Source organism: Pipistrellus hanaki (assembly GCF_964339955.1).
Source record: "Pipistrellus hanaki genome assembly, chromosome: 2".
Lineage (NCBI taxonomy): Eukaryota > Metazoa > Chordata > Mammalia > Chiroptera > Vespertilionidae > Pipistrellus > Pipistrellus hanaki.
The window spans coordinates 168,191,361-168,208,585 of record NC_140504.1 but is presented as its reverse complement, the minus strand read 5'-3'; the positions used below and the strand labels follow the sequence as shown (position 1 = coordinate 168,208,585).

The 17,225-nt window shown below is 41.4% G+C and overlaps 2 protein-coding genes across 2 annotated transcripts in view; both read left to right on the top strand.

Moving 5' to 3' along the window:
- CC2D1B (coiled-coil and C2 domain containing 1B) overlaps window positions 1-17,225 on the top strand; it is a 502,063-nt gene that overhangs the window by 307,011 nt on the left and 177,827 nt on the right. The window lies entirely within an intron of this gene.
- The window catches only part of NRDC (nardilysin convertase), a 69,955-nt gene continuing 68,290 nt past the window's right edge, over window positions 15,561-17,225 (top strand). Inside the window, exon 1 of the mRNA XM_084872871.1 lies at window positions 15,561-16,123. Coding sequence (XP_084728997.1) covers window positions 15,780-16,123 — 344 coding nt within the window. The 5' untranslated portion in view covers window positions 15,561-15,779. The remainder of the gene's footprint in view (window positions 16,124-17,225) is intronic.

Genomic DNA, 17,225 nt, shown 5'->3' with positions numbered 1-17,225 from the left:
CATAATTTATTTATACAAACTGACTTTTCTTAATGTTGCTCCTATCATTACCGTAGTGGCAATGATGGTATGTGCATTAAAGTTAAGCTGGATTACTATCATTTATGGAGCAACTCTTCCCTGAGTTTGGGCTAAGAATTTTGGGAGGAGACTCCTGTCACCTGAGATCGTAGGAACTGGAAAAAAGGTCCAGCACCAATGCAACAAAAGCCACAATACAAGGCAGTGGTTCATGAATGACTCAGAAAAGGGGGAGATTAGTGTGACAGGGAAGGCTGAATGGAAGAGGAAGGACTGGGGCTGCAAGAGGTCTGGAGATTCTCTGAGTCCCAGCTCTCTGCTGGGTGATATAGTAGATGCAAAAAATCATGAAGCATTGTGTGCCCCCAAGCAGCTTAGCTCAGTATTAGCCCCAACAGAGGGTTAGGTACACTGTTGTATAGCATGTGGGAGCAAGGCTGCTGAACTGGAGAGAAAGTGCAGATTGAACTGGCCAGCTATGCCGAAACCGGTTTGGCTCAGTGGATAGAGCATCAACCTGTGGGCTGAAAGGTCCCAGGTTAGATTCTGGTCAAGGGCATGTACCTTGGTTGGGGGGAACATCCCCAGTAGCTGCTCAATGTTTCTAACTCTCTGTCTCCCTTCCTCTTTGTAAAAAAAAAAAAAAAAAAAAAAAAAAAAAAAAAAAAAAAAAAAAAAAAAAAAATCTGTTATATATATATAAATGAACTGGCCAGCTAGGTAAAGAGGCACAACCTATTCCACCCACCAACCCCTCAAAAGTATAACAAGTCTAAGCAGGTAGGAAAGTAAATTCAGTTCTTCACCCATCCCTACCGTGTCTAGATTACTTAAAACACCTAATACAATGTAAATGCTATGTGAATAGTTGCTATACTATATTGTGTAGGGAATGATGGCAAGAAAAAAGTCTGTACATGTTCAGTTTCAGATATAATCATGTAGGCCTAACTACATAATTTATGTCAGCAACAGTGTGACTTTTTTTCCTGAATATTTTCCATCCACAGTTGCTTGAGTCTGTGGATGTGCAATCTGCAGAAGGGAGAGCCAACTATATTTTCAAACTGTAGCAATTCATCGATGAGGGCTGTCAATCAGTTGAATGGCAGCCTCTCCTTGGTTTGAGAAGAAGACAGGGGTACACTTTAGGCAAGAGCCTCTGCATATGCTGTGTTTCTACTCCTCTGTCTCCCAAGCTCAGTTAGGTACCCTCTCTGGAGAACCACACCCCCCTTTGTTTTCCTTTGCCATAGAATTTACGTGCCATATTGTAATTTCTGCTTACCTGTGGGAGTGATTGTGCAATAGTATAAAAATTGTGTGTGTGAAATAAACCAGGCAAGAAGTAGGCAGTTGAGTGTAGTATCCAGAATTCAGCATTAGTTCACTGCTTTTCCAGGCTCCCAGCTTTTGAAAGGGCTGCCTGGATCACTGTTGTGCCTACTGAAAGGGAGATTTCTACTCCTGCTTTAGTGGTCTGTCTGCTTTTCATAGGGGACATATCAGATGCCTGCGAATCAGCTGGTAACTGTCTAAAATAAGTATTTGGGTTGTCTATGCATGATTCAATAAACTGACTCTATAAAGAACAGCTAAAAATAAGATCCTCAAAATTGCTGGGATTAGCAATAATATCCCTAAATTCTTTCTTTTCTCTGTGTTACAACACTATTGCTTCAACTTACAAGATCAACTCTTACATCAACAAAGGAGCATAGTGGTTATGAAAAGACTGTGGATTCAAATTTTGGTTCAGTCTCTCACTAGCTTTGTGACTTTGGGAAATTACTTAATTTCTCTAAATCTCAGATTCCACATCGGTAGAGGAGGGATACATCATAGAGTTGCTGTGAGCATTGAGTTATTGTATGTTTGGAAGAATGCCTGGAACATAATAAATGTTAGCTATAATTATTATTACTTTTCTCTATATCAGTTAGCATCCGGCAGGAAATAAGTGGTACACTGAAAATAATTTAAGGAATGTTTAATAAAGGAACTATTTGCAAAATGAGTTTAGGGAGGATAACAGGTTTTAAGGAGCCGAACATGGGGTATACATTTTCCCCCGGTGAGAACAACAATGGGAATTATTACTAGCCAAAGGCACAAAAGGTTAAAGGTAGAATCTAAAGAGGGCGATTGTATGGAAGGGGCTACCTAATCAGAGCTGTGGCCTTTGGTGGAGGGACACACCCTCACAAAGTGACTCAGTAGGGAGGATACTAAGGGATCCTCCCTACTGAGTCTCTTTCTTCGTTCCTGCTGACCTCTGATCCCCTGCTGCTCTCTCCTGATGCCAGACCCAACCAAAAGCTAGAGGGCAAGGACACCTATTGGGACCCTATACAGGTCAAACTTCCGGAATATGGAACAGGTGGAATATGGTGGCAAGAGTATGTGAAGAGGCAAACAGAGAATATCCAACTCACCTTTCATCTTGTCTTGCCTTCCTCTAATCTCTTATCTTGCAACCAGAATGATCTTTCTAAAGCATGAATCTAATCTTGTCTTGCCCCAACTTGATGTCCTTTGGTGGCTGACATTATCTTCAGATAAAGATACTCAACAAAATGCAGGGTCTAATGATTTGTCACCAGCTTAACCCTCCAGTTTTAACTATTGCCATCCCCCTCTTAACCCTTACTGTGAGCCATATTTAACTACCCTCAAACTCATAAGAACACAGCTTTCTTTTCTTTGACCCACTTCTTGTCCTGGAACTCAACCTGGAATGATCTTTCCTCTTTCGTTCTCCTTCACTTGGCTAATGCTTATTCATTCATGCCTAATACAAAGAAATGAAGGGGTTTCTCTTATCCAGTTAGCTTTGGGGTGATCTAAGCTCCATTTCTGCAGCAATGTTTTCTTGATTCCTGAAAGTAGTGGTACTTTAAGGCTGGTATTCCGTAATACTTTCATTTTTAGGTGAACTTTTGTTATTTTTTTTGGATTTTAATTATGACAGGTACAGAGCATACAAGATAGTGCTTGACAGTAATGGGAGTTGAGTTTTTAATAAGTTTATCAAAATGTACTTCTAAAGTGACCCTCTGAGAACAATTGCAGCTTAATCTACAACCTGAGAACTCTGGGGTGCTAAGATAGACTTCTACAAGTTCAATGTGCATGGGGACCCAGTAGGCTTTAAATAAATAAATAAATATATATTTCAGAAGGGAGGGAGAGGGAAAGAGATAGAAACATCAATGATGAGAGAGTATCATTGATTGGCTGCCTCCTGCATATGCTCCACTGGGGATCGAGCCCTCAACCCAGGCATGTGCCTTGACAGGAATCAAACTGTGACCTCCTGGTTCATAGGTTGAGGCTCACCTTGGCCCGTCCCAATAGGCTTTTTAGGAGAAGTGGTAAGTATGCCCTTTGGAGCAAAGAGTGTAGACAATAACTGCCTCTGGCCTCTAGACTTAGAAAGAGGTGAAGAAAATAAAGTGTATTAAAGGTTTTCTCTCATAACTGTTTAGTCATCTTCTCCAAGTGGAAGTAAAATTCACATTATTAAAGAACATCCTTCGTTGCCTTAGCAGGTTTGGCTCAGTGGATAGAGTGTCAGTCTGTGGACTAAGGGGTCTCAAGTTCAATTCCAGTTAAGGGCATATACGTTGGTTGCAGTTTCCCCAGCCCTGGTTGGGGTGCATGCAGGAGGCAAACAATTGATGTGTCTCTCTCACATCAATGTTTCTTTCTGTCTCTCCCTCTCCCTTCTACTCTCTAAAAGTTAATGGAAAAATATCCTCTGATGAGGATTAACAAAAAAGAAAGCTCCTTTGTTTATATGACTTTTTTTAAAAAATATTTTTTTTATTGATTTTTTTACAGAGGGGAAGGGAGAGAGATAGGGAGCTAGAAACTTCGATGAGAGAGAAACATCGACCAGCTGTCTCCTGCACACCCCCTACCGGGGATGTGCACGCAACCTACGTACATGCCCTTGACTGGAATTGAACCTGGGACCCTTCAGTCCGCAGACCTACGCTCTACCACTGAGCCAAACCGGCTTCGGCTGTTTATATGACTCTTTTTGAAAAACAAGAAACAACACAAAGAACCCAAAGGCTCTCGTGCTGGAGGAAGATAGGATCTATTCTGTTTAGACCCAGATGGAAAGAGTACTTCTTTTATCCCCTTAATTTCAAAATTCCTCTGAGGAACAAGACTACATTCCTATGACTCTAGCTCCACCTTGTGGTTGATAAAGAAATCACCCGTTTCTAGCATCAACAGTTGAATTAGGTAAAGAAACCATCAGGATCTTTATACTTACCAACAGTTCTTAAAACACATACTTCTACCAGGTTTTGTTGTAAGTGCTCTTCAAGAATTACAGCATTTAACCCTAACAACAACCCTATGAAGGATGTATTTTATAGATGATAAAATCAAGGTTAAGAGATTTTACCAGAGTTTAGGATTTGTCCAAGATCATGCAAGTGGCAGAGTTAGGACTTGAACCAACCCATCAGCTTCAACGTACAACTTTCTGCTTATACACGAACTAGAGGCCTGATGCATGAAGATTCGTGCAAGAATGGGCCTTCCTTCCCCTGGCTACCGGCACCACCTTCGCTCTGGCCAAAGCTGCCTTTCTGCCTTTCTGCCTTCCCACACTGCCCAGAGGCCCAGAGCAGCTGGGGTGGTGCGGAACACCCCAGCCACTCGGTGCCTGTGTATGCAAATTAACTCACCATCTTTGTTGGGTTAATTTGCATACTCACTCCTGATTGGCTGGTGTGCATCGCAAATGTATGGTCAATTTGCATCTTTCTCTTTTATTAGTGTAGATGCACATATCTAACATATTTTTCATTCCCTTTACAACACCCATTATCATACTTAATCAAAGATTTGCATTTTCAAGGCAGTCCATAAGAAGTGGATGATCATCCAAAAGGAACAAATTAATGTTTAAATCTCAGACATTAAATCATTAGGTGCTAGGTAGAGAGATTCTTGGTGCAAAATGGTACAATGGAAAAGCTGTGAGCTTTGCAATAGGACCTACGTTTGAATTCCTGTTATGACACTTTCTAGCTTTGTTGGGCCTCAATGTTACTGGCCTCAATTTCCCTATTTGTTGAATTAAGTAAGAACCAGGGACTCAGAAAATGCTAATTTTTGTAAATCAAACTCTGGCTTGTGTTTCATAGAGACTAATTTCTAAAAGTTAATAACATATCAGTAAGCAAAGTGTCCTGTTGGAATCAGATGACTGATTTTTATATCACAGCTTAGGATCTTAAAGTGCTCAATGGATCTTTGAAAAGTGAAACTTTGAAGAACATACACATGATAGGCTGAATAGTAGCCTCCCAAAGATGCCCTTATCTTAATCCCTGTGAATATGTTAGAGCAGTGTTTCCCAAACTTTTGACATATGTGTACCCCTTCTATAATTTTTGTAACGCTGAGTACCCCTCATACTCATGAGAACGTAGAATTAGGCGCAGCTAAGCACTGTGCAGTGCATATCCTCACCAAACTCTGGTGCAATGCATACCCCCCACCAAACTTTCTGTGCCCCTGGGGGTACACGTACCACACTTTGGGAAACACTGTGTTAGAGCAAAGGAGAATTAAATTTGTAGAAGATATTAAGGTGGCTAATTAACTGAACCTAGGGAGATTATTTTTTGGATTATCTGGATAGGTCCAATTTAATCACAAGGGTTCTTATAAGTGGAAGAGAGTCAGAGGAAGATGTAATCATTAAAGAAAGGCACAGAGAAATTATTCAACATAAAATTTCTCTTCAGCATCATCTATGTAAATATCTGTGTTTTCTGATGGTCTTAGGCTCTACAGCTAAGGTCGCTCTTAAGGTTGAGAACTGCTAGCAGGGTCGCCTAAGACCATTGGAAAACAGATATTTGCATTATGATTCGTTAACAGTAGCAAAATTACAGTTATGAAGTAGCAATGAAAATAATTTTATGGTTGGGGGTCACAACATAAGGAACTGTATTAAAGGGTTGCAGCATTAGAAAGGTTGAGAACCACTGATTTAGAAGCACCCAGCAGGGCAAGGAAACAAATTCACTTCCAGAGCCTTTAGAAAGGAATGCACCCCTGCTGACCTTTAGGTTAGCCCAGTGAGACATGTGTCATTTTTCTACAGAATTTTAAGATAAAATATTTGTGTAATATAAGCCACTAAGTTTGTGACAATTTGTTACAGGAGCAATAGAAAACTAATACAGTACTATGGGTATCAGTTTATCCAGACTTGTTATTTGTTTCCTACGCTGGTGTAGAAAAGCCCTAGATTTGGACTCTGAAGACCACAGTTAGCATCCCAATTCTGCTATTCAATAGCAGCGTGACTTCTAGTAAATTCACATTTCTTCTTTGAGCATGTTTATCATGTGGCAGCAGCTACCTCATAGAGTTATGTAGAACAAATCAGATAATAGATGTATGGGCGCTGCATAAAGTGTAAAGTGTACTATACATATAAGAAATTATTATTTTTAAAAAATATATATTTTATTGATTTTTGTACAGAGAGGAAAGGAGAGAGAGAGTTAGAAACATCAATGAGAGAGAGTCATTGATCAGCTGCCTCTTGCACACCCCCTACTGGGGATATGCCCGCAACCAAGGTACATGCCCTTGACTGGAATCGAACCTGGGGCCCTTCAGTCCCCAAGCTGATGCTCTATCCATTGAGCCAAACCGGATCCGGCAAGAAATTATTATTTACAGTGCCTGGTACATAGTTGGGATGCAAGAAATATTTGTGAAGTGGGATTATTCTTGGCAGTCCGTGGGATATGGAAATACAATTTCGAAACATATGCCAGTACTTTGGGAAGAAAAACGATCATATATGGTATCTACTTCTATATTGATTACTACATAATTATGGAGATAACATATTTATGAAAAGATTTAAACAAGAACTCAAAATTTATATAGGACAATAGTACAAGAGAAGTCACAAGGCTAAGGTTAAGGGCCAAGGAAGTGATGCAATATGTATCCTGAGTTCAAGTATGAAGTGGATGATCAGTGTGGGCTGGAAGGGTCAAAGAAGGCTTCAAGGAGGAGGTGGGTCTTGAGCAGGATCTTGGAGGGTGTGGTTCGATGGAGAACAATTGCTGCTATTACTCCCACAAAGCACTGTTTATCTACCATAATTCCAGGAACCACATTTTATTTTATTTTTAACTTATCTTTATTGTTGAAAGTATTACAGTTGTCTCCTCTTTTTCCCCCATTAATCTCCTCCACCCTGCCCCCACCTCTGTGGGATTCACATTTTAAATGTAAGACATTGGCAGTCAGTTCCAATGTTTCGTATGGTATTCTTTTGGACTCCCTTGCTAGTACTTTTCCCTTTTTATTTAAAAAATAATTTCAAACTTACAGAAAACTTATAAGGACAGTACAGTGGCTTCCCCCAACCTTCGAACTTCTGAGAATAGGTTGCCCATAGGATGCTTCAGCACCCACAAATTATAAAAATCAGGAAATAAACATTTATGCATTACTATTATGTAATCCATAGACTCCAAGTTTAGACAATTGTCCCAATAACATTATTTTAAAAAAAAGTTTATTGATTTTAGAGAGAGGGAGGGAGAGTGAGAGATAAAAACATCAATGAGAGAGAAACATCAGCATCAATAGGTTACCTCCTGTAGGTTTCCCACTGGGGATCAACCCATAATCCAGGCATGCCCTGACCAGGAATTGGCAACCTCTCTGTGCATAAATCAACACCCAACCACTGACCCACACTGGCTGGGCCCAATAATATTCTTTACAGTGATACCTTTAATTATCACATCTTGTTAGTCTTTAATTAAAAGTTTCATAGTCCTTGATTTTCATGACTTTGCTACTTTTAAAGATTGTAGGTGAGTTATTTTATAAAACATTCCTTAATTTGGGTTAGTTTTGATGTCTCCCCTTTGGTTATATTAAGTACATTTTTAGCAGAAATAGCTCAGAAGTGATGCTGTTTTTTTTCTTCTAGTTGCATATCAACAGGTGGTAACAATTTTTATTTGTCCCATTACTGATGTTAACTGTGTTCACAGGATAGTGGTGTTTGCTCAGTTTTTCCACTGTAAAGTTGTTCCTTCCCCCTTGTTAATTAATAACAATTTTGTAAAGAGATATTTTGAGAGTATGTAAATATCCCATTCTTCATCAAATTTTCACCAAGTAACCTATCATTCAAAGATGTTTCACTTTTTAAAAAAGTATATGCAGTTTTTAGACTGATATATGTATTTTTATTGATTTTTAGAAAGAGAGGACAGGATAAAGATAGATGGGAACATTGATGACAAAGAAATATCCATCTGCTGCCTCTTTCATGCTCCCTATTAGGGATTAAGCCTGCAACCTGGGCATGTGCCCTGACCAGGAATTGAACAGGTGACCCCTTGATTCATAGATCGATGCTCAACTACTGAGCCACACTAGCCAGGCCATAAATGTTTCTTGATTGAGTGAATTATTACTATTATGGCTGCCAAATAGTGACTTTCTTCTAATTCCATCATCCTTTTGACATTCACTGTTGGCATTCCACTTTAACAAAAAGCTTTCTTCTCTATAACAGTTTAGATGATTCCTATTTTATAGACTGTGTTATAATCTGCTACTTACTGTGATTTATTTTCTCAAATTGTCCCCACTTTGGTCCCTTCAAGCTGGCCTGTGTCTTTGACATGCCCATCCTTATTACTTTCTGGTATACAAGTTCTGTCAGGTTCATCTTATACCTTTCCTGCCCTAGCCTTAGGGCCAGCCATTTCTCCAAGAAGCCTTGGTTTCTTTTAGTAGAAAATGGCCTTTCCTTGGAGAACAGCATTTAGAAACCAAGATGGAGCTATTCAGTATGCTCATTGTTATTGGGGTGTCACTGATTCCAGGCTCTCTCAATGAATATAGCTTGAGAATATACACTGAATGGCCAGATTATTATGACCACCTGACATTAGTAGGCAAATTAGCTGTACACTGCATTGTATGGGATATGGAAGCCGAGGCCTGTTTGAACACCTTTGCTGTCTGCAGTTACCAAGATAAAACGTCTCCACTTCGCACAGGAACACAAGGATTGGATAGTTGAGCACTGGAAAAAAATCATGTGGTCCGATGAATCACATTTCCAGTTGCATCATGCAGATGGCAGAGTGAGAATTTCATGAAAACAGCATGAAAGCATGCATCCACATGCATGAGTACAACCCTTCAAGCTGGTGGGGGCAGTGTTATGGTTTGGGGCATGTTTTCCTGGCATGATTTGGGCTCTTTAATTCATGTGGAACCACATCCGAATAGCACAGAGTGCAGAATATGGCGGGTATTAGCTGTGGTGGGATGGTGGTGCAGGTGAGCGGGGGCACCAGACCAAGGCGGGGCACCAGTTGCTGTCATCAGGGCAAGACTCTGGTGGTTACTGAAAATTCTTTGCTCCCATGGGACCTTCTGTGCCTGCCCCAATTGCTCCATGCTGTCAGAGCATGGGGGATGGTAGTGGCAGGATTGGGACTGCCAGCAGACAGGGGACTGGGGAGGGGGGGTAAAGGGGTAGAGGAGGTACCATAGCAGCAGGGGCAAGGCGGAGGTACGAAGGATGGGCTGAGACCCACCTCTGTGCTCACCACAGCCTTGCAGCCCACAGTTCCTTTCAAGATGCACAAATTCATGCACTGGGTCCCTAGTAATTATTCATAAAGGAGGAAAAGAAGGAAGTATGATGGAAAGTCATATACTTTTTATTGTTTTATTTTTATTTATTTAAAATATATTTTATTGATTCTTTACAGAAAGGAAGGGAGAGGGATAGAGAGTTAGAAACATCGATGAGAGAAACATCGATCAGCTGCATCCTGCACACCCCCTACTGGGAATGTGCCCACAACCAAGTTACATGCCCTTGACCAGAATTGAACCTGGAACCCTTCAGTCCGCAGGCTGATGCTCTATCCACTGAGCCAAACCGATTAGGGCGAGTCAGACGCTTTAAAAAAAATAGTTTATTGATTTTTTTTTAGAGAAAGGTAAGGGAGAAAGAGAGAAAAGGTAAGGGAGAAAGAAAGAAACATGTCGGCTGCCTTCTGCATGCCTCCCACCAGGGATCAAGCCCAAAACCAGGGCATGTGCCCTTGACCTAGAATCATCCTGATGCACAGCACAATGCCCAACCAACTGAGCCACACCAGCTGGAGCCCAGATGTTTTCTTAATGATAGTTATGAACTGTCCTTTGGGATATTTAAGTTATGGCATTTGTTACTTTGCATATTGCATTTAAAAACTAGACTGGGGATAACCACAACAGGAAATGTCAATGATTAAATTAATCAATTAGAAATCTGTTTATTCTAGCTATGGGACAGGCAACATGTAAGAGGCAAAAGAGTAAAGCCTTTGGAATTAAACTTACATGATTTGCATTTTTGGTTATCCTGCGTTCTTGTGTGATTTTGTGCAAGTTTTTTGTTTTTTTGTTTTTTTTTAAACCTCTTTGAACTTCAGTTTCTTCATCTGTTAACTGGTAAATAACTAACAGACTTGGGTTGTTGTGAGGGCTAAATGAGTTAATGTACATAAAATACTTGGCCCAAAGTATTATACTAGTAGTTACTCAGGAAACTGAAACTACCAACTGAGTTTGGCTTCAAGATGTGTGAAATTTAAACAAACAAAAAGCAAATATCTTATTTACTGATTCCCATGAAAGCAGGCCCCATCATTACCTATCCCCTCATTCCCGGCATTGACTTTATATCACATTTCAAAAAGAAGAGAGGCTGGGAGCTGTCAGACAGAAACTCTTAAATCCTGCCCCTTCCTTCCAACAACACAAAATATTTGCAGTTCCTACTCCAATCAGTGCCTCTTTCCTTCCTGACTCAATGACAGAGATGTTCCTTCCTAAAGTTAATCCTTCTCTTTTGCCTCCACAGCGATCTCTGTTTTCTATATCATTCTTTCATTAATTCAACATTTAGTGAACACCCACTATGTTCCAGACACTATTTTTGATTCTGGGGAAATGATGGGGAACAAGACAAAGGATCAACTCTCCAAAGGACCTTATAAAATAGAGAGATTACATAGACTATCAGCCAATAGACAAATAAATAATTTCAGTTAATGAGTATTAATTTAGGTAGAATGGTAAGAGAAGGTTTCTCTTGAGCTGATACATAACTTATAAGAAGGAGCCAGTGATGCAAAAATCACTTTTCAAAAAAGAAAATAGAGGCTGGGCCAGATGAGCAGATGTAATGGTATATTGAAAGATATTAAGAAAGCCAGTGTCGCTGGCCAGTGTCGCTGGCCAGTGTTGTTCAGGGGTTCAGCATTGACCTATGAACCAGGAGGTCACAGTTCAGTTCCCAGTCAGGTCACACGCCTGGGTTGCCAGGCTCAACCCCCAGTGGGGGGTGTGCAGGAGGCAGCTGATCAGTGATTCTCTCTTATCATTGATCTCTCTCTCTCTCTCTCTCTCTCTCTCTCTCTCTCTCTTCCTCTCTGAAATCAATGAAATAAAAAAAAAACCAAAAAAACAACACACCAGTATGAATAGAGCAAAGGACAGAAATGGTAAATGAGATTATAAACATAGAGGAAGAACAGAAATAATAAGTGAGCCTCATAGGGTATGGCAAGCAACTAAATTTTATTCTAAGTGCAAATAAAAGCCACTGGTAGGCTTTAAAAAGGGGAACAATATGATCTGATTTCTGACTTCTATATTTTAAATGTTATTTTGTGTCTCACATTCTCCTTTCCAGACAGTCTTAAAATCTGTTTTTTGAGAGATGAGAGCACCTAGCTAGATTTGTGATAAGTTTTTATTTGACATAAAGTATTTTTTATAGTCACTCCCAGTTTACCTTGAAGTTTGAATGCCAAATTCTACCTAGAAGCATGTTTACAGTACAGGAGAACATTATCTTAGGTGCATACAAACTCCTTAGTATGTTGTGCACACTTTGGTCTTCCAAGAGAAGACTCTAAAAGAACATGTCTATTTCTTGACCTCAATATAAAGCTACCAAATATGGAGAGCAATTAATAGGCAGGACACTTAATTACTGGAGCTCCAAAGGTATAATTTCTTAGAGCGTGGGTCTAGGACAAAATTGTAAAGTAAATAATATTTCTCTTGTTACCTATCTCCTCTTTCAGTATCTCTTCTCCCACATTTAGCAGTCTCCACCCAACCACTTCATTGGGCTTGAGACTTTAATGAGCGCATAGCACTCCCAGTCTACTCAACCTAGAATCAACATTCCACACTTCTGACTTATCCTGATTCTAAATAGGCTAATAATGAGGTTAATAAAACAATTTACCTTTGAATTTTTAGGAGTAAGGCTCAGACCTTTTCCTAAGGGAAGTAGACAGCCATTACATTGGCTAAAATATCTCTCAGAGGTAGGTCTCAAACACAGAAAAGAGATGTTTTTACTTTTCATGAATTCTGACCTCTCATCAAAATAGGAAGAGAAGGGTCACCAAACCTGATGGGAGTGAAATCCTTGAGATAAAAATGGAAAGTAGAGGATGGCTGAAGATGAAAAAAAGCACTTACATACTCTTAAGAGAGCTGAATAAATGAAGATAAAAATTACACTGTTTTCCTCTTTTTAAGTTTTTTTTTTTAAACTTTTTAAGTTTTTTTTTTTTTTTTTTTTAACTTTCTAATGTGTCAACTTCTTATAAATAATAATAGCTTAGCTCTAGTTGGTTTGGATCAGTGGATAGAGCGTCATCCTAGACTGAAGGGTCCTGAGTTGAATTCCAGTCAAGAGCATGTACCTTGGTTACAGGTTCCTCCTCAGCCCGGGCCTTGGTCCAGGAGGCAACTAATAGATGTTTCTCTCTCTCTCCCAGCCTCTCTAAAAACCAATGGAAAAATATCCTTGGGTGAGGATTTAAAAAAAAAAATCACAAAAAATAGTAATAGCTTAATTTATCTGTTTTCTCTGAATACTCTTTATAATAATTATGAATATTCAAATGGAGGGTGGCAAATTTCTAAGTTATTTTCTATGTGAAACAGTACTTCTGGTTTGAAAGTCTTGGCAATGCCTCGGGTTACTTGTAAGCTATACTCCTCTGAATAGGTTATTTCTCTTTATGTCTGAAAAGGCCAGATTAAAGTACTTCTGTGATCCCTTGCCAGTTCTCATATTTCATACATCTAATCTAACACTTTGGACATTTGCTATGTGGTCAGAATTATAATGGGCCAAACATCAAAGAGGTATTTTTCCTGTGACATTACATTTTTTTTTGGTTTTCCTTTTACTATTCTGGTAGTTCCTTCTCAGTCTCTTCTGTGAATGTTTCCTCTTTTATAAGCTCCTCAAAACTTGGTTCTTGGGCCATCTTCTTGCCCTCACTCCCCACTTTCTTCCCCATTTAAACTATTTTTTACACATTAACCAGAGTGATCTACTTGCAAAACCACATGTGATTACATCTTCCTGTTTCCTTTGTTCAACCATTATTTACCGAGTACCAAATATTCATTTAGAAGATAGAAATCTAGTACTATACAAAATAGACAAGGCAATGACTTCTTTTTACTCTTAGGAAGGTTCTATATGACCCTTGGCCACTAACTCACTTTCTTTTGCTCCCAGATTTTTACATTTAGCCATATTGACCTGCTTTCTCAGAGCTTTTGAACAAGTCTATTCCTACACCAATTCCTATAGTTTTCAAATGTGAGCTTAAATTTCTCTTATGAAAACTCTCTGACCAGACTAGGTCCCCCTGTATTTCTCCTTCTAGTACTAGTCACGGCAAATTAAAAAAGTTGTGTGCCCACTGGTTCTCTCGTAAGCTCAAAGAAAAATAGAAAATTTTTTTTGTTCATTATTCTATTCCAAGCATCTGGCACATATTAGGAGCTCAGTTTGTTAGTTGAATGAAGGAGTGGCTCACTATGGAGTGTTATCCTAGTTCTGCAGTTTGGTGACCTGAAGATTCAGAGACATCTTTTTTAAAGGGAAAAATTAATAGGTCACACTTTAGGATTTGGCTTTTTTTTTTGTTAGAAAGTTCTAATTACTGGCTGAATTTGAAGTTTTACTTATGGAATCATTGCTTTGGAGAGTTAAAAGAAAAACCTCAAAATAGAGGTCACTTCAGGTATTTATTCAACAACAAACATGACTGAAAGTTAACTGGAATATTTCAGCAACATTTTTCAATTAATTTACCTCACCTGCTGCCCTAGTTCAGGTTATTTCCTGCCAGAATCATTGCACTTCTTTTTCCAAACTTCTTATTGTCATTGTTTTTGAAATACATACTTTGTTTTGTGTTGTGTTTTTTTCTTTCCCCAATTAGAATGCAAGTTCCGTGAAGGAAAAGATTTTTGTTTTGTTCATGATTTTATTCCGTGTTTGTGAAGCTCAGGAAGCCTAAACAAACTTAAAGACACCAGCCATCAATACATATCCCTGCTCCAAGTGTTTCTCCACCCATTCATATATTCACTCCTTTTATGTGCCAGTATATTGTATCTTGTTAACATGTCCGTTGTTTTTAATTTTTCAAGAGTGTGTTTCAGTCACATGTTAGGTAATTGGCCAATGGAGACCATTAAAAGCAGAAAATAACTTTGGAGCCGAACCGGTTTGGCTCAGTGGATAGAGCGGCAGCTTGCGGACTCAAGGGTCCCAGGTTCAATTCCAGTCAAGGGCATGTACCTTGGTTGCGGGCACATCCCTAGTAGGGGGGTGTGCAGAAGGTGACTGATCGATGTCTCTCTCATCGATGTTTCTCCCTCTCCCTTTCTCTCTGTAAAAAAATCAATAAAATATATTAAAAAAAAGAAAGAAAATAACTTTGGAAAAAGGGACCTCAGGGCAGCAGCCTCCACCGGCTGTAGCTGCTCAATAAGTGGTGGCTGACCTTAACGCTGTGGCCTCTAGCCCGTGGGGAAGCTAAAATATGTTTTCGCACAGAAGAGTGCACACATCCTCACCGGTCTCTTAAGCACCTTTCTGGGCTTTGGGGGTGAATACCAGCAAAAGGTGGCCAGCGATAAGGTGGAGCAGTGCCAGGGCTATCTTGGGCCTTCCGCCCCGCTCTGCGGGGCTCCACACTCGAGCAACTGCCATCCGGCGGCGAAGAAAAGTACTTCCGGTGCTCCACTTCTCCACGTGCTGAATCACGGCCGAAGGCATCGCCCCGAACTGCGGGGGCAGGGGGCACACCTCGGTTTCCTCATCGGGGGGAATATTTTTCTGAGTCGCGGGTCACACTTGAGCGGCGGCCTCCTCAAACCAACCTTCCCCATACGTCATAAACGCGGCGGGGCCGCCCGAACGCCCTTCCTCCCGTCATCCTCCGCGCCGCTCCCTCCGCCTCTTCTCCCTCGCCCCGCCCACCTGAGTTTCGAAGAGCCCTCTCCGGGTCAGCGAACCGGACTGGGGCTCTTCGGTTCCTTTTATCCTCCGTTCCCATTGGCTGCTTACGTGCGCGTGACCGCCGTCCCGCCTCTTTATTGGGTAGGGCCGGCAGCGTCACCGGAGGGCGGGCGGGGCGCGGAGGGGTAGTCAGCGTGCGGGAGACCGCGTTGGGGGAGGGGCGCAGGCCTGGCCTCCTTGGCGGCTGCGGCAGCACCAGCGCCGGCCGCCGCCACCGCCTCAGAAACGCGGAGGAGGAAAAAGCAGCTGGAGGAGGAGTAGGAGGGGGAGGTGGGCCCCGGGGAATGGGATGCCCTTCGCTCCGGCTCGGTGGTGAATGCTGAGGAGAGTCGCGGTCGCCGCAGTCAGTGCCACCGGGAGGAAGTTGTGGTGTGCGGCCGGGCGGGAGCTCGCGGCGCTGTGGAGAACCGTAGCGCGGGGCCGGTGCGAAGACTCGGCGGAGGGCAGACCCTTTCCCGCGCCAACCATGCCTGGGAGGAACAAGGCGAAGTCGACCTGCAGCTGCCCCGACCTGCAGTCCGGCGGCCAGGATTCTGGCGAGAGCGGCCGGGTTGCCCGTCTAGGAGTAGATGAATCTGAGGAGCAGGGACGGAGGGGGCCTATCAATAATGCCGGAGACCCTGAGATCGTCAAGTCTCCTAGCGACCCCAAGCAATACCGGTGAGGGAGGGGTTTGGAACGGGGAGGAGAGCCGGGTGCCGGCCCCTGGCCTCTCTCTCTAGCTGCCGCGGTCACTTCCCGTGTCTGTATCGCCTCAAGGAGCTGGAGGGTCGCCCTGCCCACCCCTGAATGCTTCCTTGGGGTGGAGGTGGCTGGGGCAATTAGGGGCTTCCGTGTGGTGTCAGCCGGACAGGTGGGAAATCGTGTCATGGGTTCCTCAAGGAATCAGAATGTCAGAATGGGAATAGTGGTTCGAGTAATTTTGATGTGAAGCGAGAATGGAGATTTCTCTAAGGAAAACAGGCTGGGTGCGAAGAGTGTCTTGGTGTTATGAAGAAAGGTTGAAGAGTTGGGGTTTTTCATTTTGGAGAGGATACTTAAGGGGTATGTTACCTACTCACACGTTTTATTCGTATTTCACGTTTATTCGTTTTATTCCTATTTCAACTAAGGTGTCTTTAGTTGAAATAGGAATAAAACGAATAGGTGGAAGTTAACTAAGAGGATGGTGTGGCTTGAGGAAAAGAACTTTAGGCATCATAGTTGGTCCGTGATGAAGTGGCTTGTTTCCATGGGTTTCTCATTACTGGAATGATTGGGTTGACCTCTTCCAAGAATATATCAGTCTCAGTTGTGTGAGTCTTAGACTTGTAAGGTTTTTTTTTTTTTTTTTCCTCCTTTTTTTTTCTCCTTTTTTTTTCTTTTTCTCCTAGTTCTGAAATCCTCTACTTTTGCTTTATACTGCAATCTTCCAAACATCTCTTAGCTGGTGGCTGAATCCCCACCTGTATATTTCCTTCACAGGTAGCTTACTTCATAGAATGTTATGTATTTTAAAGAGAGATTGTATACAACTTCATTTTACACGTTGAAGAAATTGAGACCCAGAGAGTTTGCTTCTTGCTCAGAATTACATAGCTAAATAACAGTTGATTAAAGCCCTGCCACCAAATCCAGGGCATCATTTACTGACTCTTATAGAATTCTTACTCTTGTTGAGTCGAAAGCTGAAGAGTTTAGTCCCAATTTGTTTATAGAGCAGGAAAGGACCTTCGAGATAATTTTTTCCACTCCACACCCATTCCCATTTGACAGATGATTG